Raw genomic sequence first — 26,908 nt, forward strand, 5'->3', positions numbered from 1 at the left:
GAAGGCACAGAGGTTTAAGGGATGTGGGAAGTCATTTCTTTGGTGCAGAAGACTTGGCTGGCTCATCCCAGTCTGAATTACTTTTAGTTAAAGCCAACCCTTCTTCAGACAGGCAGAAAAGTATGGCCATCTTTGAGTATCAAGTCCTAGCCCCATAGGTGTGGGGGAATTATAGGAGCCAGTTGTCTAATACCCCATCTTTCTCTGTGTGTGTCTCTCTCTTTCTCCTTTCTGCTTCCTCTCCCTCTTTCTTTCTGTTTCTCCACCCTCCTACGTCCCTCCAGGGGTCTATTATTAGCAGCCCACGCCCCCACCAGAGAGTACCACCGCCTCCCCCTCCTGAGGAGTACAAACCCCAGCCTCGGCCCCCCTCAAACTCGTCGTCCTTCCTGGGCTCCCTTTTTGGCAGCAAGCGTGGGAAGGGCCCCTTTCAGATGCCCCCTGGCCAGGCCTCAGCCTCCTCCTCCTCAGCCTCTTCCTCTCACCACCACCCTCATCACAGCCACCCGTCCCTCCTGGATGGCAGCCAGTCCAAGCTGCAGGCCCTCCATGCCCAGTACTGCCACGGCCCCTCTGCCCAGCCCCCTCCTCCCTACCCTCAGCAGCCCCCTCCTCCCCAGCAGCCAGCCCCACCCCCACCCCCTCTAGCCCTGCCCTCCAATCCCCTGCCTCCCCAGGTCCAGCGCTACCACCACTCCCAGCAGCCCCCGCTTTCCGCCCCACCACAGAAGCAGGCGGTCCCGGCTTTCCCCACCCCACAGCCTCACCACCACTACACCCTCGGCCGGCCTGTCCAGCAGAAACGTGCCCACCAGATGGCTGCTGCTGCTGCTGCCTCCCAGCACCCCCCTTTCCTCCATGGGCGCCAGCCCACCTCGCCGCTGCCCCTTTACAGCCCTGCCCCCCAGCATGCCCTGGCGCACACTTACCCTCAGCAGCTGCATCAGTCTGGGGTCAGTGGGCAGCAGCACACCCTGCATAGGCCCCAGGCCCCAAAGCACTTTATCTTCAGCCACCACCCTGCCCAGCTCATGCAGCGGCCGCCTCCGCCTCCCGGCATGGGGCCCTACCCTGGACACCATGGCCACCCTGTGCATCCTGCTCAGCAGCACCATGGCCAGCCTCCGATGCCCCCTCCCCATTCCCCCATCCCCCCGCACCCTTCCTACCCACCCCTCCCACCTCCCTCCCCTCACACGCCCCTCAGTCCCCACTCTCCAGCTGCCCCCACCTCCCCACTGCCCCAGCACATCACCATGCACCAGGGGGGCCCTCAAGCCATGCCCTCCCAAGGGCCTCCCAACCCAAAACAGAAGCCAGTGAACAGAATCAGCACCGTCGTGTGAGGAACACCGACACCACGGAGTTGATAGGTTATAAATATATAAATATCAGAGCTCGGGGCTTCTCCCATCATAGCTGTGAGGTGGTCAGGAGGGGTGGGGCCCAGTGGGTGTCTAGACCTTTTTGGCCAGTCCCCTTCTTCCTCCCCACTCCATACCCCATCCCTCTTTTTCCTAGGATCAGAACTGAGAGAGGGCATCCTTCCAACCAATGCCTCGGAAAGGAAGAAATCGGGATCTGCAACCCCATTCGTGGCCTGAGGGTGGCGCTACTTAGCGCTTGGGCTTTTCTGTTTCCTTCGTGTCAGAAAATGGGGTGTTTGAGGACTATGCGGCAACTTTTCAGAGACGTGCTGAAAACATGAGGTGCAAGAGAGGGGGAATCTCTTCCGCATTTGTGCAGCCATTGTGGTCTGTTGTCCCACAGAGTGTTTCCCCTTGGACTCTCCCCTAAATGTGCTGCAGATGGAGATGGTATGGTGTATGTATACCTCATTCATGCAAACAGCATACGAAGCAGTAAAACTGTTTCCAGGTGGTCTAAAAAACCAGATGCCAGGGAAGATTCCCACCTCTCTTCCCTGATATGCTAGCTGGGGGAGGGGGGCATTTGGCAGTGCAGTTTCCCCCTGCAGTTCAAAGTGGAACAGTCCAGGAACAGTTTAATTGCACCATCTGCTGTTTTTGTGCAAAGCAAGTCAGACATGCTAGTGCCAGGGACAACTTGTGCACTTTGAAGGCATAAGAATAAGCTGTAGAGTGGAACTTGAATGGCTGATACTTCTTTTTTGCTCCTGGTGTTTGACTCTGCACCAGCATTTGCCCACCTACACTATGTCTCTGTGAAATGTTAGCCAAGTAGCAGGCAGTCCCCCATGGCTGCCTTCTGTGTGTCTTGTTTACATAGCAGGTGCCATTTATCAGACCTGCCCAAAGAGCATTATTTCAGCTCAGAAGGATGACCGAAGGAGAGCCTCTTGCTCCCCACTCCCCGTCTAACTTAAAATATCTGACTGCTCCAGTTTTTAATAGCTGTGAATGAATGGTAGCAAATGGCCATGGCGAATATTGAAAACAGAGCAGCAAATTAAAGGTGGGTATGTTCCAGAGCAGGGTTTCCCAAACTTGGGTCTCCAGCTGTTGTTGGACTACAACTTCCATCATTCCTAGCTAGCAGGCCCAGAGGTTAGGGATGATGGGAGTTGTAGTCCAACAATGGCTGGCGACCCAAGTTTGGGAAACCCTGTTCTAGACCCACAGTTCTGTTTGCAGCTAATTCCCCACTTGGGGTTTGTTGCCACAAAAGGCTAAGCAAGCTTTGCTACTGTATTGAACTCTTGATTGATCGTCTAAAGGAACTGGCTGAGGCCCAGTTCACACAACCTAGGAACCGCTTCTCTGCCACTTCTTTCAGGCTGCCCTGATAAGCATTGTGATGATGAGTCTGCTGGAGAAGCTGCTACTGCCGTACTCCCAGCCACTGTTAAGTGGGCCATAGACACGCATCCAGGCCAATGGCTCTTCTGCCACAACAGCAGCAGTTCTTAAAGCTGTCTCTAGCATGACTTATTTTTTAAAAAGCAACGCTCAGTCCATCTAAAGCACTATTTCCATTCGTTTCTCAGGGCTCAGCCCTGAACATCCCCAGTCAATTGAAGATGGGAATGTAGTAACTCTCAGCTATACAAAGAGGGGCAAAAATAGTTACCAGGTCTCTCTTTTTTAAAGCCATGTGGGCTCCTGGGCTTGACGTAAGCATGTAGTGGTTGCATGGAAGAGAAGCCTTGCTCTGTGCCAGCAGAGTCTGGCACTTTTTATCTTTTTTTTTGCAGGTGGGAGCAATGCCTCCCTTATCCAGGTGCTCCTGTTTGTGTCCACCTTGCCTACCAAGTGGCAGGGGTGGGGAGCGGAGAGAAGAGAAGAGTCAGCAAGGAAGGGCAGCTGCAGGCAGATCCCTTGCTTCACAGTGAAAGGCACTGCAAACGCCTTGTGGGCCAGTGTGCCCTGGCACAGGGCCTGCACAGATTGCTTCTCTCCTTTCCTCCTCCCCAAGCCTTTTAATGTTTTGCTGCCTGGATGCTTCCAGCATGCTTTCTCCCCACCCCTGCTTGGTGGCATCTGTGGTGGTCACCAGGGGTTTTATCTTTCTGAGGGATAGTTTTTCAGTTTTATAAAGTAGCTTTTTCCACTTCTCTGCCTGTTGGCTTGTTCTGTAGGAGGGAATGGAGACGGGGGCTTTGGTGCTCCTGGGCATTTTGCAGAAAGGAGGCTCTCCTTTTTAGTTTGCACCGAGTTTATGAGTTTCTGCTGTTTACAAGGAAGGAAGGAAGGAAGGAAGGAAGGAAGGAAGGAAGGAAGGAAGGAAGGAAGGAAGGAAGGAAGGAAGGAAGGAAGGAAGGAAGGAAGGAAGGAAGGTAATATGTAGAGCAGGGCAGATCATCAGTATTTTGGGGAAACTTGGGAAGGAATCTGTCTTGCCCTCTCAGTTCTTATTCACAAAGGGCTATTCTTACTCCCTTCCCACCCCTATCATGGGGTTTGCACTGAAAACATTTTAAAAGGGTGGGGGGGTGTTATATATTCTCTGGATAAATTCCCTCACTGAACTGCATAGAGAGGAATATAGGGTGTAATTGTCTCCTCCCACCCAGTTTGTTCTTTTATCCTAGGGTGTTTCTCTGCCTGCCAAGAGGGGAGAGAAACTACCACTGCCACACACACTGGTTCCTCGGGAGCTTAGATGCACTTTAACCCCCTACTTCCTCATTCCTTTGCTTCTAGAAACAGATGGGATCCCGTTTTTCCTGTCCCAAACCAAGCTAATGGAGCCCATCCAGGCCTAACCTTTCCTCTCACTCTCCCTTTCCTAAAGACATTCCCTTGAGCCACCACCCTCCCCAGTCTAGTCCGACTCCTAGGTGTGGGTGTTTTGACTCTGGGCAAAGGGATATGGAGGTAGGCTCAAGGGTGCCAGAGGATGATTTCAAAACATGAGAGTTACAGTGCCTCGTCTGTATATTTTTAAGGAGATGCTATGAATGTTGGTGGAAGAAATTATTTTACATTTTAAAGTAGTGCTTCTGATAGTGGAAGCACACTATTTTTCTAAGTAGAAAAGTGGAGGCCCAGCCAGAATAGTGATGGGCAATGGATGACCCTCTCTGAAGGCAGGCTCTTCTTTCTGCAGTGTGTGAGCAGAAGGACCCAGCTTCAGAGGCAGCAAAAGCTGGAACCTTATAGGAACCAGAATTATTGAATAAATCTAATTGTTTCTGCACATTACACATGCGTTTCCTCAAGTCATGCCCGTGTGTCACATCAACCAGTTTTAGGAATAACCACTCAACAAGAGCAGGCAGGATTTCAGGCCTCTAGCTCTTTGGAGGATGGGGAAAAATAATCACAGAGGACCAGTTAAGGAACGGTTTTAGGAGGCTCACTGACTTTCAGCCTCCATTCCTCATCTTCTCCATCCTCCGCTAATTGACTCCACAGCCTTGGAGGAACTGAGGAGTCCTGCCTGTACTGCGAGGAGGTGGTGGTGGTGGTGGTTGTCGCCCTGCTGTAGTTGCTCCCAGTTGCATCCTGCAGGGCTTGGGCTCCCTTCTCCTTCCTTCCTTCCTTCCCTCCCTCCCCCCATACTCCATATCAGATCTTCCCACCCTTTGCCCTCCCCCCAGCATGCACTTTATCCCTACCCTGCACTGCACTTCCTGTGTTGGGTTTGTTGCTGTACAGAGATTCCTGTGTATATATTATATATTATAAATAGCAACCTCTTAAGAGAGGAGGGGGTGTGTGGGCTCCAGCCCATGTATTTTCTGCAGCATGGGCCACCCCCTGCCCTTTCTCCCAGAGTTCATGGCTGGAAGACTCCAAACTGACTGCATTTTATTTTTATTTTGTTTCTTGCTGTCTCCCACCCCCTCACCTCTGGTCCACTTTGTACATAAGAAACTGTATATTTGATGCTTCATAAATTGACCAAATGTCCTTGCTGTGTGAAAGGATGTCTTGTGTGTTATTTTAAGATTACTGGGCATTTTGGGGGGAGGGATGGGAAACAGAGCAGTGGTCCTGCAGCAGAGTTCCTCCTTGTTCCATAAACCAGCCTAGTGCTCTCTGGAGCTAGTAGTATTTTCCCACCTGGCGTATACTGTTTCAGAGTGTAGAGGAGATGTGCATAGTTCACAAGAGCCTGCCAGGGCAGCAGGAGCACCACAGAAACAGCAGGCTTTCTCCAAAGCTGTACATTTACCATAAATTCAGTATGACAGGTAGCCACAGAGTACTGACTACTGCTAGAGGGCGAGTCACCTTTTGTTTAACCTTTCTAATCCTTGTGACTGGAAATAAGCTATGTGAGTGTTGAGACATTCAGTCTTTTGACTTAATTTAGAACTCATTTTTCATCAAGCTCTTTCTTCTCAGCCTCTTTGTACACCATACATACAAATAAAAACCATCAGCACATTTGTAACAGTACACAAGTTTATTCCAGGAAACTAGCAGGCGAAGCCTGGGTCCTATGTGGCTCAGAGGTGCATGCAAACTTGGGGTTGTGTAGAAGTTGTGCCTCCCCTTTCCTGCCAACTAGGACTGGGATAGTGCCCCCAAATATGTGGCACTATTGCACATAACTCCTGGAAAAAGATAAGGCTAGATCTCCCTCTAAAGCAACAGTTGATGTCCCACCTCTATAGTTTTGACTGTCTTCAAAGTTACCTGTGCCCATTTCTCTACCTAGCCAGCACCAACCACTTTCAGGGTGGTAATAAAGATTAAAGACATTCAGCAGCTGATCCACATACACACCACTGTCTGCTTAGTGCTCAGGCAGACACACATAAACAAATTGCTTCACTTCATATTTTTAGCAAATGCACCAACATTTGGGGATGAAGGAAAGCTCTCCTGCACTTAGGACAAAAGCTGCCAAGAATGAAGACTGGCCCAAACCAGCAATGACTCAAGGATATAGCTGTGGAGAGAAGGAATTCAAAATGTGGATAAAAACAGCAATTTAATACCGACTGGACTAGCAAGGCTGGAAATGCATGAATGACCAACGAGGCAGTGGATGAGGACTGGCCTTCAGTTCAGCACAGAGATGCTGGCTCCACAGTGTTACCAGCCAAATGCTCAACTAGACAGGCTCTCGCTCTGGGCCAGAACCAAAAAGGGCTCAAGACCTCTCTGCTCCAGAAGGCTCAGAAATGAATGCTGGCATGGCTCTGGGTGAATGGGACTCGTGGGTTGGAGCCATCAGAAGCAGTGGGTTCCCCTCACCAGAGCTGAGTCTCACGGATTTCTGAGATAGTTTGGCTGGCTTTTTGCAATGCCTGTAAGAGAAGAAAATACCTTGCTGAGTGATTAATAGATGTTCTAATGCCATCTTTCAACCCAAACGGGCTGGGCTTTCAAGGTAGTGGTGCCAGAGCATGGGCACTAGTCTGACTCTGAAGGCAAGGGCTTCATTTGAGAAGAGCCAGTTCTCCTGGATATAGGCTGTTTTAAAAGTTTTCAAAAGCCAGAGAAGCAGCGCAGTTCTTTCAGTATTTTGAGAAACCTAAAAGTAAGAAACTGTGCTGCTGAGCCAAAGAGAACTTTCCCCATCTCCTGTGAGTAGCTCCTAAATTCTATCCAAGGAGTCTTGCCCTCGTCCCCTCACCTTGAGCATATTGGCAGCCTCATTGCGTTGCTGAGCCATGTCCTCAGACTCTGTCAGCAATGTGTCAAGGAGCTGTGGCTTGTACAACTGGCCCACGAGTTCACTCTGAAGGTGGTCTTTGACGTAGTTCACCAGGAAATGCATCACTGTTTTGGGGACACTACAGGGTGGAAAGCAGAGATATCTTTTCATATAAAGCTTGTGAGATCTTGCAGACATCCGAGGCCTACAATTCCCTTCTTGCCCCAACCTTACCTCCCCTGCTTGGCCCTACAGGGCTAGGTAGATCCATCACTGTGGACCAACAGCTGCTACTTACCCAATTACATAATTTCTTCTTCAAAAAGTATTGAGCTATGAACTGGCTGCAATATTCATTTCAGTCGGACTATTTTAGTAATTCTGAGTAACGAAGAGGATGGGAATCTTTAATTTACCCACATACACAAAGATCATGAAGAAATCCAAATCTACAGTGCACATATGAAGGACACAGACACATTGTGCTATCACCCAGTACTTTGCATGCTCCTTTCTCAACTCCTAAGAAGTAGGGAACATTCACTTTGTATAAAAAACCCCAAACCCAGATGCTCTCACAACTGGACACATCTGGCCCACATGTGCCCATGCTAGATCCCTTGCCAACTTGAAGTTACCTGTCTTGTATGCTTTTGCGCACAATGAGGAAATAGGACTTGATAAGGCGGCGGATGACCTCGCAGTCTCGCTGTTCCCGTTGGCTCAGTTTGCGTGTAGCAGGCATGGGCTAGGGAAAGTCAAGGAAGACTACTGTGAGAGGAAATTGCCAGAGGTGGTGGTAATAGAGCTGGTGGAACAGTTTCTACACTCTTGGCCAAGATCAGTGAGACAAGATATAGCATATTGTGTGGGGTGGGCAGAGGACAGGTAATCTGTACAGGCAACTCCCAAATTATGTGGGGGTTACATTACAGGCCCCCCTGCATGAAACACAAACTCTGTATATTGGGAACACCCTGGGGGGGGCAGAGGGGCTTGCTTAGCTGACATGCGGGTAAGCAGCTGCTGTGCTACCCCACACATCAGCTGTTAGGCCAGAAGACCTCAACAAGGCCCCACTGGACCCTCCCCAGAACCCAAAGAGGATGTCCTCAAGCCAGTAATGTCCTCTTTTCAATTAATGTTCTGCCTCTAGGTCACCAACCCACCTCTCCACCTCACCAACCCTGTACTTCCAGGTTCCCGCACAGCTGACCGTGTCTAGCAGGTTGACTGCATGGGACCGACTAGGGCTGGAATAGACGGAGGTCTGCGAGGACCCCTTGGGTCTGTCATCTGCACTAGGTTCTTCTGCTTTTTCACTTTTCCATCGCCGGGCACCATCTGGAACGGATTCAGTCTGAGAAGGGAATAAATGTGAGAGTGGGCTGTGGGGTTATTCTTAGGGCAGGCATCAAGGCAGTAGAAAGGGTGGTAGTGGTTGGATCATACCTTAGAACTGCTCACGGAGGCAGAAACGAGAGCTGTGTCAATGAAGTCTGGGTGCTTGGTGTTAATGTAGGCCAGTTCAATTGCAACCAGATTGTGCACCTAGGAGAAAAGGCATTGACTGTTGGAACATTTGGCCCCAAATCTGGAACAGGAACCAGCTTCCACTCCTCCATTCTTTGAAGAAACAACCATCATTACCATCTCATTTGTGATGGGCAGCCTCCTGCGAAGGACTCCTGTCACCACCTCCACAATCGCCTCATGCAACTTAGGAAAACGCAACAGCTCCTGAAAAAGGGGTGAGGAGGAATTGAGAGAAGCAATTTGGACATTTATTTTTTATTTTTTAAAGACCTGCTACCTTTTGGCTCTACAATTCGTTTGTCAATGAAGCTTACAAAGACACAAATTGAAATACAGTGGTACCTCGGTTTATGAACACAATTGGTTCCAGAAGTTTGTTCATAAACTGAAGCGTTCATAAACTAAAGCGAACTTTCCCATTGAAAGTAATGAAAAGTGAATTAATCCGTTCCAGATGGGTCCGCAGCGTTCGTAAACCGAAAATTCGTAAACCGAGGTGTTCGTATACCGAAGTTCCACTGTACAGTACTATTGTACTGCTAATACACACAAAAGATACATTAAAAAAAACAAGCAGAGCACAGGATATAATAATGGAAAAATCTTTATAAAAAGCATTATGCAGAAATAGTCAAACTTTGTTCGCTCCCTAGCCATTGGAATTCAGACTATAAGCTTATGGAAGGCAGGAACCTGACTTCTTTTGTTTATTTTGCACCATCAGCTTATGCGAAGCAACATGAACCAACAACAACGTCTTGTAGGAAAAGTTTCAGAAAACTGCCTTACTTATTTGCATCATTGTATGCTGAAAGAATGATTTTATGGCAAAACCATCAACAATATGGGAAGAAAGACAATGTTATGAGGCCAACTTCTCACTTATTTCAGTATTTCCAGCATAATCCAGAATCATAGAGTTGGAAGGGACTCCAAGGGTCATTTAGTCCAACCTCCTGCAATGCAGGAATCTCAGCTAAAGCATCCATGACAGACGGCCATCCAACCTCTGCTTAAAACCCACCAAGGAAGGAGAGTCCACAACCTCCCAAAGGAGACTGTTCCACTGTCAAACAGCTCTTGCTGTCAGAAAGTTCTTCCTTATGTTTAGCCGGAATCTCCTTTCTAGTAATCTGAAGCCAGTGGTTCGAGTCCTACCCTCTAGAGCAAGAAAAAACCAAGCTTGTTCCCTCTTCCATGTGACAGCCCTTAAGATATTTGAAGATAGCTATCATATTTCCTCTCAGTCTCCTCTTTTCCAGGTTAAACATACCCAGCTCCTTCAACTGTTCCTCGGAAGACCCTTGATCATCTTGGTTGCCTTCCTCTGCACACACTCCAGCTTGTCAACATCCTTCTTAAATTGTGGTGCCCAGAATTGGACACAGACTTCCAAGTGTGGGTCTGACCAAGGCAGAATAGAGTGGTACTATTACTTGCCTTGATATTGACACTATACTGCCTGGAGTTGGTTAGAGCAGGTGCTGATAATGTCAAGGTTGCAGGTTTGAGCCCCATATGGGACAACTGCATTGCAGGGTGTTGTACTAGATGACCCTAAGGGTCCCTTCCAACTCTACAGTTCTATGATTCTATGACACATTCTAGAATAGCATTAGTGCATGGCTCAGTAGAGCGCTTATGCGCATGACGAAACCCGGAAAAATACTTCCGGGTTTACCGTATACATATCCCAAAGGATACGTAACCGGAGGTGAACGTAAGTAGAGGTACCACTGTATTTGCCTACAACTGACCAGTTGAAATAAGGTCATCAGGGCCTGTCTAAAAGCCTACAAAGAGCAGGCCATGAAGGCCTCTCCCGGAAGGCAACTCCTGAAGGCTGCTTAGGCCTTGGGCACTACCACCCAGGCAGTAATCTACTGTACAAAAAATAAAATAAAAATGATTGCCATAGCAACTGGCCTGGCTCTGCAAGCACCCCTTCTCTCCTCTTCAACTCAGTCGGCCGGGGGATAAAAGACAAAGCAAAAATCCTAAGGTGTGGAGGTAGAGGAAGGAAATTGGGGCAAGTTGCTCAAAGGGGGCATCTGGGAGTGGGCTCAACCAATGATCTTTCTGAACTGAAGCTCAGCAGGGCTTCCAGAGTAAGGAAGAGTGTGGAGAAAGGAGGTGCAGGCTGCATTTTTCTCTTTCTTTGCAATACATACAAACCATTCGTGTTACAGAATGGGCTTGAGCAAAATACTTCCAATTCTAACAAGAGCCATGTAGGGCAAGGCTCTGTCTCTTCTGTTTGAAGTGCAGCAATTTAAAGCAAGAGTGGTAGCCAATAGGGCTGCTCATGAGCTGCTCCACTATAACACAGGAGGACCCAACTTCAAAGTTGATCCCAGTGGGCTTTCTGCAAGCGCTAGTCAGATGACTGCTTGCCAAGCAGCAATGGGGAGTGCACTTTAGAATTCTCAGTTGTTCCTTTGCAGTTGTAATTGCCTGCCTGGCACATGATGTCCACACATGAGGTGTGGGGCAGGTGGCTGTGGTTTAGGGGGAAATAACCTCTGGAAAATTAGGACCTGCTGGCTAGAAATTTCTCAGTGCTCCTTTAGAAGGCCAAAAGTATTTGGAAATGAGCACAGCTCTTTGTGAGATCATTGAGCTTTTTGGCAATGCAAAGGTTGCCTTACTGTTGGCAGGAGAGCCTTTGTTAAGCAAATGTTTCACACAGACGCCCCATGGAGTCTAATGGTGTTTACTTTCATGTAATGCATGCACAGGCCCTGTTTTAATCTGTAGAATCACAAATGCCTGCAATAAAAGGCCAAACAAATGGGGTTCTGAAACCCATGCTATTGGGAATGGCCCTAGTGTCAGGAAGGCCATACCTGTGTGTTGTAGGTGGAACAGTGCTGGATAATGCGCTGCAGCTCCTCGTGCACCAACTCCACACAGCGAAGGCTTGGTTCCTCCAGGCGCTTGATCTGACGTTTCACAAGTAGCTCAAAGGAGACTTCAGGGACAAAGAGGGCTGGACGGGGTCCCTGCAGGGTGGAGAAACCCCATCAGTATAAACTGCTACCCAGGGCTGGGCAGGAAGATGACCAACTAAGGCATGAGAGGCTAGAAGCGGCCATGATTTGAGCCCACCCATGCCTAGTTATGGCAGCATCTCCCCAAAAAGTCATATTCAGCTGAAGGGCATTTCTTGATTTCAGCTTTCTGCCTTAGAAGGGCCCTGCTAGTTTCAGTAAGTACCAGAGACAAGATATGAATAACTACTGGCATTTATATTTTCCAAAGGAATTGTAACCACTGGCTTCTTTGTCCCAGCATGCCTTGCTGCAACCAGAAACCTTTTTTTTTTTGCACCAAAACCCAAGAACTTTTAGTCAGAATCAACTCTTACTGCATTCAAGCAGGCTCAGCCCAAAATAAATCTGCATAAGAATCGCAGCTCAGTTCTGCAAAAACTCCCCTTCATTTCATTTTTAGACATTACAAATGGCAGACGGGACTTCCAGCATCCATAGCAACACTGGTCTCTTCCTCCCTCTTCTTAAAGTACTTAACATCCAGCCTGAACAGACCTCTGGTCAACTTAAAAGTTTACACATTGCTTCAAGATTTTTGGTTGGGACTAATAAAGCTGGTTTTACTTTATCATCATCATCATCACCACCACCACCACCACCATCCCTCCCTTTGCCCTAATGTCCCAGGGTGTGTTATAACAATTTAAAATACAACACTGAAAACAGTTTAAAAGCTTAACAGTTACAAAAAAAAAATGCAATCACAAAAGGCTGGGTCCTGAAAATATACAGCTCAGGTGTCAAATGCCAGGCAAAGAGTTTCATCTCCAGCATTTGCCAGCAGCTGTATAATGAAGATGCCAGATGCTCCTTTGTGGGGTAGAGAGTTCCACAACAAGTTCTTATTTCCAGATTTCGGTGTGGTTTTCCAGCTTGGATCTTCTCTCATCCTTGTTCAAATCAGTTCTTTTGCTGCTCATCTGATTAATTGCAGCTCCTCTGGCTCTGCTCGCACTACTCAAGGTCACATTTTTCTTCGCACAGATAACAGTCAAACTGCAGCATGAAGTAGCTCTTGCAGAGAAGAACATTCTGGAAGCAGCATGGCCATTGATTTCCAATACAGTGGTACCTTGGTTTACGAACTTAAACCGAAACCGTTCTTAAACCAAGATGCGCTTTCCCCAATGAGGCCTCCCGCCGCCAGTGCCCTTCCACCAGTCAGTTTCCATTTGTAGACCCAGGTAAAGTTTGCAAACCAGAACACTACTTCTGGTTTTGGGGAGTTCGTAAACCGAATTGTTCGTAAACAAGACTGTTCTTAAACCAAGGTACCACTGTACTATGATGCCATATAAACATATCTTTTCCCGTACAGATGTACCGTATATTCCGGCGTATAAGACAACCCCCAACTTTTCCAGTTAGAGTTTGGGATATACTCGCAGTATAAGAAATTCGACCTGGCCTATAAGATGACCCCCGACTTTTGAGAAGATCTTCCTGGGTTAAAAAGTAGTCTTATACACAGGAATATACAGTACCTATCATGATATGTGTCAAGCTGCGTCCCGTTTGATTCAGTCTCTTCATTGCCTACATACCTTCCATCATAGCAAGGCCAGCTGTGAATTTTCTTAGTCTAAAGGTAAAGGGACCACTGAGCATTAGGTCCAGTTGTGACCGACTCCTGCGTTATTGGCCGAGGGAGCCGGCGTACAGTCATGTGGCCAGCATGACTAAGCTGCTTCTGGCGAACCAGAGCAGCGCACGGAAACGCCGTTTACCTTCCTGCTGGAGCAGTACCTATTTATCTACTTGCAGTTTGACATGCTTTTGAACTGCTAGATTGGCAAGAGCTGGGACCGAGCAACGGGAACTCACCCCGTCACGGGGATTCGAACCGCCGACCTTCTGATCAGCAAGCCCTAGACTCTGTGGTTTAACCCACAGCACCACCCGCGTCCCTAGCGCTTTCTTAGTCTAAAGAGTTGTAAATCACAGTAGTTGCATTTCTTCCTCCCGCAACACTGAACACCATCAAAAGATGGTCATCAATATCACCCAGCCACTCCTTGGTAGAAGAAGGGCAGGCATAGTAACACCTGTCAGGGAGGAATGATGGAGACCCCCATCTCAGGAAGCTTCCAGTCGGGGCAGTTAGTAGCTGCTGGGGGGAGGGGAGTAGGCACTCTGAGCTCAGCTTTGAAGGAGCACAGTCCATGATCTCCATATATTTCTGTAAAGTCTCTCATGTGTCTGGTTTCACTCGGCAGTTAACCATGTGAGCTGTCTAGTGGCTTCCTCATGACAATACCTTTTCCAATACTTTATCCAATTCTCCCATTTTCCTCCACAAAGCAGTCTTTTATCAAACATCACATGCCTCTTTTTCTCATTGTTCAGGAGAGGGCAGAGAGAGCCAGATGCAAAAATTGTAACAAAACATGAAGTCATCTGCTCTCCTCCTTTTCCATTCACAACTACTGCAAAAACATGAAAATACCTTCAAATGTTCCAATGTTTTAGGCAGCTGGTTTAGTTGCAGCTTATTTGCATATCTTGCACAGAGAGTGCTTCACAATTTGTCCAATTAGCCAGATTAGGGAGAAATCTTTCCATAAATCATGCTGGTAGCGGAGGCTTGTTCTTTAGCAGCGGGCTCACGCCCAGCACCACCCCTATTCTGCCTTCTGAAGGAGCAGAAACGGGGTCAAACGGATGCGCCAGCAATCTTGACACTGAAGAGGGTCTGTAAGGAAGGAGGCAGTCTTTCAAGTATTGGGGGCCTAAGTTGTTCAACATTATAAGAACTAACATGAGCACTTGAACTGGGCCCAGAAATAAACTCTCAATCAGTGCAGCCATTTGTATGACACAACACTAGTCCTAGAAATGCCCATGTGCAGAAGCCAAGGGGGGTTGGCCTAGGAAATAGATAAAGGATGGAAGGGGGGTGGATCACTCAAACATAAAAACCGGACTTTGATTAGAAGAGGTGTGGCTTCCCTGTTCTCAAAGTGACCAACCAGATTCCTGTGCTGGGAGCCCCACAAGCGGGGTATGAGAATGATCGCCCTCTCTCAACCTACAGTTTGTCGTTGGGCCACTATGCAATGCAAGCTGTCTTACGCAATGTGCCCGCACAATTTATTAGGGGTGAACTGAGTTCTAGATGGCATAGGATGGGAGAGGGAGAAGAAGCTGAAAGCAGAGACCAATAGGTGAATGGCCTCAAAGGCATCCCAGCTCCACAATGGTGGCTTACGGTGGCATTTCGGATGGCTGTCAAGATATCCAGCATTGTAAGTCCAGCCAGAGGATCAATGGACTCCAGGGTGCGACCAAACGTCTCATGGAAAATGTAGCACATCCTGGCTCCTCCGCACCTGACAGGGAGGGAGGGAGAGTAGGTCAGCTTCAGAGAGCACAATCCCCCTTATTGATCCACATTGTGAGGCTCCTCCCCAGTCCCAGCCCTGCCAAGAGAGGTCACTCACAACTCCGATGTCTCAATGTTACGTGCCGTGCCCTCAATTGTGTTGCAGTACTCGGTGGCAAATTTGGTGATGATCTGAAGCAAGGTGGCGTTCTTGTCCTCAATGGGCTGCCCGTAGCTCTGTAGCACAGACTGGTACTGGGCAGTCAGCACATTCACCCGGGTCTTTAATTCAGGCAGGCAGTCACGAATATGGTGCATCAGCAGCCTTGAAGGCAGGGAGGAGAAAGAAATAAAACAGCATGCTCAGTAATTGCTGACATGGATGACCAGTCTGGCCTAGACTTTCAAGATTTCTAGTCCTCAAGGTTGTAGAAACTGACTCTCTGAAGCACCAGATACATCAGCAAAAGGTTCCAGTGTTCAGAGCATAGAGCCTTCTGTACTCACAACAGATAAGCCAGACACCTGCACCAGATCCTGGCCAGCCCCTTCCTGCTCACTCAGTCCCTCCCAACATCCAGCTCCTTTATTCATCAATAACCGCTGTGCCTTGGCACCCCCTCACCTATTGAGAGTCTTAGCCAGGTGACGTGTGCCATTTCGGTTGGCAAGCGATGGGTACTTCTTCTGCAAGAAGCCCTGCTCATCTTGGAGGGACTCACTGATGCTCTTGTTGCTGTTGATATCATGTTGGCTCCTAGTAGAGGAAGCAGGGAGATCATAGCAACAAACTAACCTACACAAGTTGGAGTGATGTCTTGAAGCAAGCGTCTATTCCCCCAACCATGCCACCCAAGACAATAGATAATACATCCTTCAAGAAGGTCCTGCCCTACTGAAAGTGGGGTTCTGCCATCAGACACTCCGAATCCGGGCCAGATCCCATATTCCCTGTTATCCAGCACTACTGACCTGTTGACCACCCCAATGATGCCCAGCTTGACGGGAATAACCCGACCCATTAGCACATCCATGGCATCTGTCCCAGCATCCATCAGGTCCAGCTTGGTGATCACAGCCAGTGTCCTTCGCCCTGCACGGGGATCAGCACAGGATGAAAGCCTGCTCCTTCCTTTATTCCCTCTGCCCCAGCCTGGTCTGCATATTCCTTGCTCCATCCCCCTCCTTTACCTACACATACATTCTCTCAGTTTCCATCACTACTGATCTGCCCCAGTTCTCTCACCCCATTCCAACATGTGCAGCAACTTAGCTCCATCATCCTGTTGCTCTTCCTGGGGACCAAGCACTGACCTCCTGACCACCAACACATGCTGCTATTAAATCGAGGCACACAACAACACATGCCATACCATCAGGGTCGACATCGCGTGCCAGCTTTAGTGCCTCTGACGTGGCCATGTCTGTATTGGCAGCTGTCACAGCCAGGATCAAGCAGTTTGGGTTGGAGATGTAGGACAGGATCATGTCCCGTACTTGAACCTCAATGTCGTGGGGCTGATCCCCAACGGGCACCTGCAGTATACAAAGGAAAGACTAGAAATTGCTACAAGACTAAGGAAGACGCCCACAAAATGTCACACTCCAGGTTCTCTTTCCAGCTTGGTATCATAATGGGCCAAGTACTGGAGGGAAGTTTACACAGTTGCCTCCAATTTCCCATTCTGTTTCCACCCTGAGAGAGGAAAAGCCAGATCAAAGATTTCTTACTGGAAGAAGGGAAACCAAGCTAATAAATAGGAGAGCCTCATAGGAAGAAGGAAATCAGAGAAAGAAGGCCTGGGTTCACCTCCCCATGAAGCTAGCCCATTACATTCACCATTACACACACAAATGATGATACAGAGGCAACATAAAGCTGAATGTAGTTGGGCATGTACTCTTGACTTTAAGAAAGCCAATTTAAAAAGCTTAAGGAGCCACTGGATGAGAACCCATGATCAAATATACTCAAAGAGAAGGGAGTCCAAGATGGATGAGAGTTTCTTAAATGTGAAATGTTGAAGGTACAAATGCAAGAAAGATGGTCCAACATGCCAGACAAATCTCATTTCAATTTTTGATAAGCATACAAGCTTGGTGGATTGAGGAATGCTGTGGACTTAGTGCAGGGTTGCCATATTTCAAAAAGTAAAAACCAGGACACCCTGAAACAGCTTTTTTTAGACAAACCCCCAAAGTTGTTGAGCTTTCTCCCCCCCCAAAAAAAGCCAAAAAACCAAGGTGATAAAGGGCCTGGAAACCAAGCCTTATGTAGAACAGTTGAGGGAATTGGGTATGTTTGGTAAAAGGAGACTGAGAGGAGATATGACAGCCATCTTCCAATATCTAAAGGGTTGTCACAAGTAAGATGGAGCAAGCTTGCTTTCTCTTGCTGTTGGAGGGTAGGACTCGAACCAATGGATTCAAGTTACAAGAAAAAATATTCCGACTAAACATCAGGAAGAACTTTTTGACAGTAAGAGCTGTTCAACAGTGGATTCTATGAAGTAAGTGTGTGCACCAACTGTAGCCTTCATTTTCACCTATTTCCTTGCATTGGTCTTCTGCTTCCCCCTTCCCTCCCACTCTTGATCCCCTCTCACTTGTAATAAACCACCTGCATTTCAACTGAGTTACTTTCAAGTGCAGCATGTATTTCTTTCCCAGATGTGGAGCCTTCACAGCTCACTGTGCCAATTGCTGGAACTGGCTGCTCCCCTTTCCCCAACCACCTTCGTTTTCTGTGTTTTGCACAGAAGTGGCAGCTTGTACAGGGAGCAGAAAGGCCCTCTATGCAGGCTGCCACTACTGCTCAAAATACAGAAAACTAAGGTGGATGGGGAAGCCAGAATCACTTCTTTTTCCCTTCCTGACCTGTTTATTGTTTTGAAGTGTACACCATATACAACAGCAACGCAGTTGTCTACCGTAATTTGTTTCAGGTGTAAAAATGCCCGAGGCCTGCCCTCACTCTTCTCCCCTCCCACTCTCAGCTGTTTGTCGGTCAACTGGGACCAAGTGGCTGGGCAGAGGGGTTGCAGGGGAAAGGAGTGGCTGATGTAAAGGGGAAGCACCCTATCAAAATTTTCCCCTACAGATGTGACCGCCTCATCATTTCTGCACACTTGATTCTAAGGCTAGAAACCACATACTTATTGCCAATTGCAATTTCCACCATTGGCATCACTGAGGAAGTGGCCAGCATCTCCTCGCTTTCTCTGGAAGCCAATTGCTCACTTTCTCCACTGCCTCTCACCTTGGTGATTCCTGGAAGGTCAACTAGTGTCAAGTTGAGGACATGTGGGGAGTAGATCTTCAAGTACAGGGGCTCTGGGCTGATTCCCTGCATGCATTTTAAAAAAAAATCAGTTAAAGAAAGATAATATGGGAGCTCAAAGAACAGGATTCTCACCAGAGTGGGGAGGAGCTCAGTACCTTATTGGTCCCAGTGGTCCGCTCCGTCTCGATTTCAATCTCCTGCTGAATCTCGCTGAAGTCAGTGAAAATCTGGGGGGAAAGACAGGGACCAAGAGAGCTGGCTGTTGCCAGTATCAAACCCAGAAGGATTGCATTTCCGTTTAGAAGTCAAGAGGGTTGCAGGAAAGGATGCAGCTAAAGTTCTTTGATTCCTCCTCTCCCACCCTCTCACCTGCTCCTGGGCAGAATCAGAGTCCTGCTCACTACAGTAGGGAGAACATATGGGGGAGTGGGGAGTGTAGAGAACAGAGCAGAAGAGGACATAGTTCAACTGCATCATCACCCAAAGTTTCTTACTTTTTTAAGAAAAAATGATTTCAAATACTTCTCAGCTGCAGTACAAAACCTGAGGGCACTCAAGAAACTCCCTCAAGCAGTTTGGTTGGCTCCCTTTCAGTCTTTAGGTGAATTATCAAGAGGCATTTGTAGCTCAACAGGCTTCTAGGTTAGTGGTTCCCAAGTGAGTTTTAAAACCAAAATGTTAGTTAAAAACATGGATAACCAAGTTAAAATGAAATTAGGGGAAATTACTGGCTGGAAAATAGATTAAAAAGTGAAGCATTTAGGAGTGAGGGTATCAACAAACCATCATAACATCTATAAGAATAACTATGTGAAAACTTTAAAAAAGATTTAGATATATGGGGCAGAATAATTATCATCTTACTATCATGTGTTTGACTCTAACATACTATGCATTGATGATATTATAAAACAGAAAAGCAAATAAACAAATATAAAAAAACAGAAAGGAAGTGAGAATGGAGAGAAAGAAGAAAAAGAAATTGGGCTCTTTGCTCAATACTTCACTGAGCAGAAAATCACAACATTTGGGAAATGGCCCTTATTAAGATCATTTCTAGAATTCTTTATTGTGGTTTATTATTTACAAAACACATACTCTGGAAGAGAAAGCATAGTGAATTTAAAAAGTGAGGTGTTTTTTTTTTTAAAAAAGGATGCAATATGTAGAAGAGCCATTCAAGAACTGCATGCAAAAAGGGAAGCCAATACTAACAAACAAGATTTTAAACTAGGTCAGAAATGGAAAGATCCTGCCATTCCCTACTGCTTCAAACTTAGACAAAAAATACATATCTGGTGTGTGGGTGTTTTAAATTCTCCCCTCCATAAGAGAGGTTGACCAGCTGCAAGCTCAGTCTCTAGCTTAACAGCCTCCAGTCCTTTCCCTTTGGGGGCAAGTCCTGAGCTCTTTGGACAAAAAACAGAGAAGGAAACACTGGATGAGTAAAGCTGACAGGCTGGTAGGCAAAGTAGGGAATAGCTGCCTCTTTCCCTCAAAAGAGACATTACAGCTCCATTTAAAACATGAATGAGTACCCTATGTCCCTCCAGGTGTTGATGGACTCCACCTCCCATCAGTCCCAGTCCACATGGCCAATGCTCAGGGATGATGGGAGTTGCACTCAAATAAAGATCTACCTGGAGTGCCAGGAATTCCCCATCCCTGGTTTAAAATAAGGAGGAAAGGCACTTCCGGTCTACTGCCAGCGCTGTGCGGCGACGTTTCCCTCGAGCTCCGAGGGAACGGGCTTCGAGAGGGGGAGGGGAGAGCCGCGAGAGCGACGTGGCCCCCGAAAGAGCTCCAGATAGAGCGTTCTGGAGACGAAGACTCGGCAGAGCCCGAAAAAGCGACCCATTTACTCCCCGGTAAGCCCCAGCAGGAGCTCCGGTGCGAGTGGGGTGTTGCGGGCCATCGAGCGCCATTGTTACCCTCTGGAAGTGAAGCTCCGAGCCGGCAGCGGAGAGCAGTGGATTGTTCCCAAAGAAAAAGAATTGACATTGGGCACCGTGAGTAAAAATTTCGATTGGCAATATATTTTTAAAGAATTGGTCACGGTGGGAGACTCTAAAAATGGAAGTCGGTCTCCCACATTGATTATGTTGTGATGCAGTAACCTGATCCCCAGCTGGGAAAGTGAAAGGAAGCAATTAATTTACCAGGAATTGGACTTTTAAAAATCCCCCAGGAGGCTGGATCTAGGTTCCTGGAGAGATCAGTGAATGGATTTATAATTTTGTTGTTATCAAGATGGGACTATTTTATTGACAATTGGATTGGAGCGGAATAGCCAGAACTGGACTTAAAATGGCTTCTACTTGGAAATTTGACTCCTGCCACATCTGGATTTGTTATCTTCTGTTTTCCCATGGGATCTGAGAAGGCAAGACTGATGGCAGACTCAACATCATCACAAGATTCATACTGGCAAAAGATCTATCTGGAACTTTTGGACATTAAAAGATGAACTGGTCAAGAACAATAAGCAATTGCGACAAATTAATGAACATGGAAAATGATGTAGAAAGAGAAAGAGACCTGTTCCGAGGAATTAGAGGCAAAATCACAAATGACAGACAGTATTAACAATTTGGAAGAACTCAAAAGTTGCAAAGGAGAGGAGGAAGAAGGCTGGCAAAATGTCTCACAAGTGGGAGATGTGGAACAGAATTTGGATCTGAATAAAGAACTCCTCAAGGGAGAACCAGGGGGGGACTATTGCACTCCCAGTGAGAGAGGGAGTGCAAGGAAATCTCTGGGAAAATGGGAAGAAGGAGGGTGTTGGGAAGCAGTAAGAGAAGTGTGGAAACAGCAGAGTAGGTTTAAAAAATGTTGGTGGAAGTCTTCAGAAAGAGTGGGAGTGGGTTAAAAAGGTTAATCGTGTGATTTTAGGCTGGACTGATTGAAAAAGTCTGACATTGGTAGGAAATATGGAATTCGCTGAGATATCTGGGAAATCTAGGTCCGGGGAAGGGGGGGATGAATGAAATATTAAAATGGAGTTTCATTGCTGGTAAAAATTTAAGCTAAGGGGAGATATAATTAATTATAAGGATATAAAAAAATTGAGTTTATAGATAAAATTGAATGGTGATAATTAGAGAGGAATTATAATGTGAAAACTGATTATAAAATGGATTAATTGAAATAGGGAATCAATGAGGGGGGAGCCGGGGAAGTCTATAATGTTAAGAAGATATTATAAGATTATTAGATTTTTTTCTATTTTTTTCTCTGTCTTTTTCTTTTCCTGTGTTTTTTTCTTTTTGCATTTTGTATTTTTATGTATTGTTTTTTCATATGTGTAAAACGAATAAAGATGAATTAAAAGATAAAAAATAAAATAAGGAGGAAATAGGCAGCAAACAAGGTGGTGGAGCAAGGCAAGTCTATCTGAAGGGCTGCAACACCCTCTCTTCCTTCCCCATCCTACGTTTCATTCCAGGTGGAAGTTAATTTTCCTTGTGGCATGCATGCTGCAAGAGGAACTGCTCTTCGTCCTCGAGAGCGGTCCCAATTGCTGCATCTTGTCTGAACTTCATGGAATGGAGAGTCTTGTGTCATTCACTTGCAGAGCATGAGAGAAGGGGACCTGCCATTAGAAAGCACCTGTGTCTTATTCACAGCGATTGTCCCCATGCCTCCAACCCTGTTCCTCAGTGATTTGGGGGAGGGGAGAAACAATTGAGTTTGCCCCTGGGAAGAGAGTCCTCTGTTTGCCTGAAGCATTTGCACTTTTGTCACGTGGCAGCTGTCTGTCCTGCCTAGGGGACTGGACCTGCTCTGACCACCGCTGCAGCCCTTCACATCACCCAGGCTGTACCTTGTGCTTGCAGTGCAGGAAGGTGGCCCACTCATCAGCCTGGATACCTGCAAACAAAGAAAACCAGAAAAAATAGAATCATAGAGTTGGAAGAGACCACAAGGGCCATCCAATCCAACCCCCTGCCGAGCAGGAAACCCCATCAAAGCATTCTTGACATATGCCTGTCAAGCCTCTGCTTAAAGACCTCCAAAGAAGGAGACTCCACCACACTCCTTGGTAGCAAATTCCACTGCCGAACAGCTCTTACTGTCAGGAAGTTCTTCCTAATGTTTAAGTCAGGGAACTTTGGTATCCATTCCTCTCATGGAAGGATGCTGTCAGCTTCGTTCTGGAGCAGACAGAGGCCGGGAATAAGGACAGACAAAGAGATATAAGGACGCTGGAATGTGAGAGGGAGGAGGGACAGCTGCCCGACTACAGAAAGCAGGCAGCAGATGACAACAGTAACCTGATTCCTGAGTATAGTGGGCAAGGAAAGGGGGGCCGAGCAGGGATACACAGACTGGCAGTTTGAGCTCAGACACAGAGGAAGGAAAGCCAGGAAAGTTTCCCCCAAAAAAACTCACAGGCAGGAAAGGGTAAGTGAGAGGCGGGGGAAAGAACAAAAGCGAAAGGGCTTTCCCCCTGTTGGAGGAAGAGGAAGGGGCGGAGTTTAGACTCGGGCAACTGCGAACTTGGAGACAGACACAGAGCTCTGGAGTGATTTGTGTGTTTGAGTAATAAACCTGAGTTAATTACTGCCGGGTGTCTCCCTTCTGTGGGAGAGCCAAGCCATTACAGATGCCAACTGAAATAAAATATTTGGGGGGGGGCATATAAGCCCCACCCCACATAATCAATCGCAAGACAGAGAAAACACACACCATTTGAATGGCAATGCCTATTAATGAGGAGGGCTCAAATATTTTTGTGTGTGTGTGTGTGAAGGGACCTTAGCCCCTAGGAGTTGGCTCCTATGCTCATGAGATGGAATACTACACTGCAAAGATGCTTCCCAACAGCCAAAGGCAGGCTACTCTACCCACCATGCTACCTTTGTGAAACAGACAAGCCAATGACTTCTAGAAGAAACAAATCCAAACCAACCCTTGTTCTTCTCCCAATTCCCATTCCAATGATCAATCTTGCAAATGGTTGTCTCAAACATAGGGCACTCACCCCCAGTTCCTCTTGCATCCATCTTCTCTCTCACTCAGTACACTCCAGCCTAAAACTCTCCACTTAGAAGACTTGCCCCCTAACTCCCAGGTGTGTACTTGATGGCTGTGGCTCCTCAGGGAGGGGATAGCAACCTGCTCTTTCTCAGTTATGTGCTTGGCTTAATTTCCACTATTTTTTTTTGCCACGGTCAACTCCTTATAGTCACAACCGAGTTGAACTATGGCTCAAATTACATAAGCCTTTGTTTGGGTCACTGTCAAAGGCCACCCCCAAGCCACACATCTTAGGCGTCCTGCCTTTGGCAAAAACCAGCATCTCCAGCAACTATCCCCAGAAAACAGTCTATAAAGTGTAAGCAGTGACAAGCAATGCAGCATAGCCTCATCAGCCCTTTAGTTAAATCCCTAAGTTTCAATAGTTTTCAAGGAAAAAGAACTGGAGGAAAATAACAGTTTGGATAACTTTCAGTGGGACTAGATCCACTAGCCACATACACGAGCCAACACTCCCCTCTCAGAACCAAAGCCAAGCCCCAGGCATCCCCTGCTGGGATGAGGACCCAATCCCCAGTTCGTGTCTTACCGCTTTCTCCACTGGCTGTCTGCCTTCTCTCCTCTAGTGTTGGGACATGCACCAGTTGCAGGACGAGAGGCCGGCGTGTGACAATGCCAGAGCCACGAGGCAAGAAGTCCCGGCCTACAATGCTCTCCAGCACAGAGCTCTTCCCACTGCTCTGTGGAGACAGGCAGTGTTAGAAGTAGAGGATGCAAAGCAGTAATATGACGCACTGTCGTCCTAAGAAGAAAGCAGTTTCACTCCAGGGAGTTCTAGCCTGTGTACTGGTACAGAGAAAGAAGACTGTACTGCATACCATAAAGCATTCCTGGTGTTCTTGAAAGCTACCATACAGATCACCTCAAGGTACCTTATCCAGCTTATATGAATAGAACAGGTGGAGGGGACACAGTTCCAACCAACATTTTCTTCACCTCTTGCTCTTGTACCGAATGGCAGCTTGAACTACAGACATTAGCAGGTAAGAATGTTTCCATCCCTTGAAAACACCAGCCTACTAGTTTAAACAACAACTTATTCTGTGAAAGGAACAGGAACAGGTCAGACCACTTTTTAAGGTTAGATGGCAACCCTAATTAACACTTATCTTGGGACCCCTGAAAACAGTGCAATTGTGGCAGGGTGAACATTTGGGATTCTTAGAAGAATTCTTCATCAAAGAAAAGTTGCCAGAATTCTAAAAGAATTTATAGCCATGGCAAGGATAATAAAACCAGTATTAGCTTGTGGTGTAGCTTTTTGTTTCAAAATCAAGAGATAACATAAAGAAAACCAAGATAGATCTCAACTGTTGCATCTATTACATCCCCTAGAAGGGGACACTGCTTTCATGACACTGCTGAAATGGTAGGCTATTTTTAACTCTGTACTTTTCTGTATCTATCCATCCCTCTCTCCCAGGATAGTCAAGGCAAGTCTTACCATTAGAAACAGTGAGTTGGCAGTTTGGGAAGCATTAATAAATGATCAGTTAGCTATTCTTATCATTTTGTTACTGAGAGATGAAGGGGAGGAAATTGCCAAATAGATTTCTCCACCTTGGGCTGGCCCTGGCGGAGCCACCTGTTTTAAGAAAGCCCCACAAGTGAGTTAAACGTGGAATGGTATCATTAGCAGATCCTTCCATTTTCATCAGACAGGCACTGATGCCTCTACAAAAATTCCTAGGGATTAATTTGCTGTCAGTAGAACTGGAGGCTTCCACACTACATTGGGAGAGCCACTGCATCAAGAATGAAAACTGCCCTGCCAAAAATCCATATAATGCAGTAGCTTGATTCCAACACAGTCAACTGTGTTTCTAGCAAGTCCGCTAGCTGGTCATGCATGTAATACCCATCCATCCCCCCAGGGTTTGTCCAGTTCACCTGGTGTTCAAAGACAGAACGCCTCAGAGCCTGGAAGTTCAGCTTGACTATCATAATGAGCCGTTACCATAGCCGGTGTAACAGTGCTGACTATGCATTCCATGAAGCAATGCTTTCTTTTATCTGTTCCTACAGCCTATTGATTTCCCTGGGGAAACCCTGCCAGATGGGAGGAGTATAATAAATTATTTGTTTGTTTGTTTCTCCATACTTTTCATATATAATTGCATAACCCTTTTCCCGGCCCCACCCATTAGTGGCCTTGTTTGGCGCGGGTATTTCCAAGCAGCAGCCATAGCAGTCAGGAGGGTCAAAGGCAAGCGGGAAGAAGAGGCAGCAGCAGGCGGATTCTCACCTGGGAACCAACTACCACGATCTGGGGCAGCTGGATGACTTCGGCTCCCACCGTGTTGAAGATCTCTTGCAGTTTGTTGATGACGGGGATGAGCGTCTCCATGGCGACGGAGGCGCAGAGGGAAAGGTGCTCCTCCCTACGAAGCAAGGAAACGGGTATCCGGCAGAATATGAGAAGCCGGCGGCGGAACTCCCCGCCACCCGCTCCGGGTCAGGATCCAGGGGCTCGAACTCCGGTCTCACCGCTCTCGCCTTCCCTGCCCCAAAACAGGGGCGTCCCAGGCGCCCCCTCGCCCCACGGGGAGTCACTCTGCACCTGGCGGCAGCCCCATTCCCTCTTCCACCCGGAAGCGCTGCCCACGCTTCGCCCGCCCCGACCTTTGCCTCTATTGGCCGGCATTTTTAGCACCGCTTATCTCTACAGGCTATCTACGTGTCTATCAAGCGAAAGGTCAGCTCCATTGGCGACGAGATTGACGGCGGGGCGGGACTACAGTTTCATTGGCCGGCTTGACCACCAATCGACTGAAAAGGGTTTTCAAAAGCCCGACCGCAGAAAAAGCTTCAGCGGGGCAGACGAGCCTCAAGCAACCGGGGAAGGAAGGACCCCCTCGAAGGCGGACGGGTCCTCGGTTCCGCCTGCGCTGACGCCCGAAGCCTCGCCCGGAAACGCGGCCGGCCGAGCCGCCTGGAGTCCCGGCAGCGGCTTCTGTGGCGCTGCGGGTCCCGTGGCGACTTCCCTCCGCCGGAGCAACAAGGGGCGAGGGCTTCCTCTCCGTCGTGCTCGCGCTGTTCACCCAGCACAAAAAGGAAGCTGGTGGGCCGGTGGGTTCCGAGTCCGCCCCGCTGCAGGACGAAGACGAGGCGCGAGAGGCTCGTGTCACCAATAGGCCCTCTTTGCCACCAGAAGCAACATTCAGCTTCAAGATGGTCCTGAGTTGTGATACTATGTTGAGAGAAAATCCTTTCTCTGTCATTTTCTTCACACCACACATAATTTTATACAGCTCTCACGTCTGCCACCATCTGTTCTCACATTTCTAAACTGAAAAGTCCCAACATGTTTTAAGCCTGCATCATAGATGTGTTTCAGCCCCTTGATCCTTTTAGTTTCCCTTTCCGCACTTTTAAAAAACTGGTGTCCCATTCAGGGGCGTAGCCAGGATCAAAACGGGGGGGGGAGCCATGCTCGTTCAGGGGCGGGGCCAAGGCACGGGAGGGGAGGGGCCATGAAGTGAGAATGTGGGCAGGGCTACAGGGCCAGCGGGCCTGATGACATCGTGGCGGCAGCTTCTGCTTGTGCTTGTGCTTGTGCTTCTGGGGCTGGCAGCGTCGGCGGCTATGTGCCCCTTCCTTTGCCTTCTCCCACCAACCCTGTGATCACTGTGTGTTTGT

At 47.7% G+C, this 26,908-nt stretch overlaps 2 protein-coding genes across 9 annotated transcripts in view; one reads left to right on the forward strand and one right to left on the reverse strand.

Moving 5' to 3' along the window:
• Positions 1 to 7,346, forward strand: part of IQSEC2 (IQ motif and Sec7 domain ArfGEF 2) — a 169,595-nt gene extending 162,249 nt beyond the window's left edge. For 3 of the 7 annotated variants that reach the window (XM_060269213.1, XM_060269215.1, XM_060269214.1), the window contains one exon: positions 285 to 7,346. In XM_060269213.1, coding sequence (XP_060125196.1) covers positions 285 to 1,346 — 1,062 coding nt within the window. In that variant the 3' untranslated portion in view covers positions 1,347 to 7,346. The remainder of the gene's footprint in view (positions 1 to 284) is intronic. The other 4 variants (XR_009556892.1, XR_009556893.1, XM_060269216.1 and 1 more) reach the window with 3 other exon arrangements.
• LOC118075203 (dynamin-1-like protein) lies at positions 6,549 to 25,842 on the reverse strand. Of its 2 annotated transcripts, XM_035097079.2 has the most exons (18): positions 25,757 to 25,841; positions 25,515 to 25,650; positions 23,799 to 23,949; positions 22,053 to 22,099; positions 18,385 to 18,456; positions 18,206 to 18,292; positions 16,320 to 16,482; positions 15,919 to 16,039; positions 15,572 to 15,703; positions 15,065 to 15,271; positions 14,833 to 14,953; positions 11,418 to 11,573; positions 8,686 to 8,775; positions 8,488 to 8,586; positions 8,252 to 8,395; positions 7,674 to 7,783; positions 7,015 to 7,174; positions 6,549 to 6,685 (listed from the first exon to the last, which is right to left on the reverse strand). In XM_035097079.2, exons 2-18 carry the CDS (start codon positions 25,614 to 25,616, stop codon positions 6,629 to 6,631), a joined length of 2,019 nt encoding a protein of 672 aa, XP_034952970.1. In that variant the 5' UTR covers positions 25,617 to 25,650; positions 25,757 to 25,841; the 3' UTR covers positions 6,549 to 6,628. The 2 variants fall into 2 exon arrangements, with proteins under 2 accessions (XP_034952970.1, XP_060125202.1); XM_060269219.1 differs by lacking the exons at positions 6,549 to 6,685; positions 7,015 to 7,174 and having other exon boundaries at positions 7,675 to 7,783; positions 8,205 to 8,395; positions 25,515 to 25,842.
• Between the last annotated feature and the right edge of the window lie 1,066 nt (positions 25,843 to 26,908).

The sequence above is a fragment of the Zootoca vivipara genome, chromosome 16 (genome assembly GCF_963506605.1).
Source record: "Zootoca vivipara chromosome 16, rZooViv1.1, whole genome shotgun sequence".
Lineage (NCBI taxonomy): Eukaryota > Metazoa > Chordata > Lepidosauria > Squamata > Lacertidae > Zootoca > Zootoca vivipara.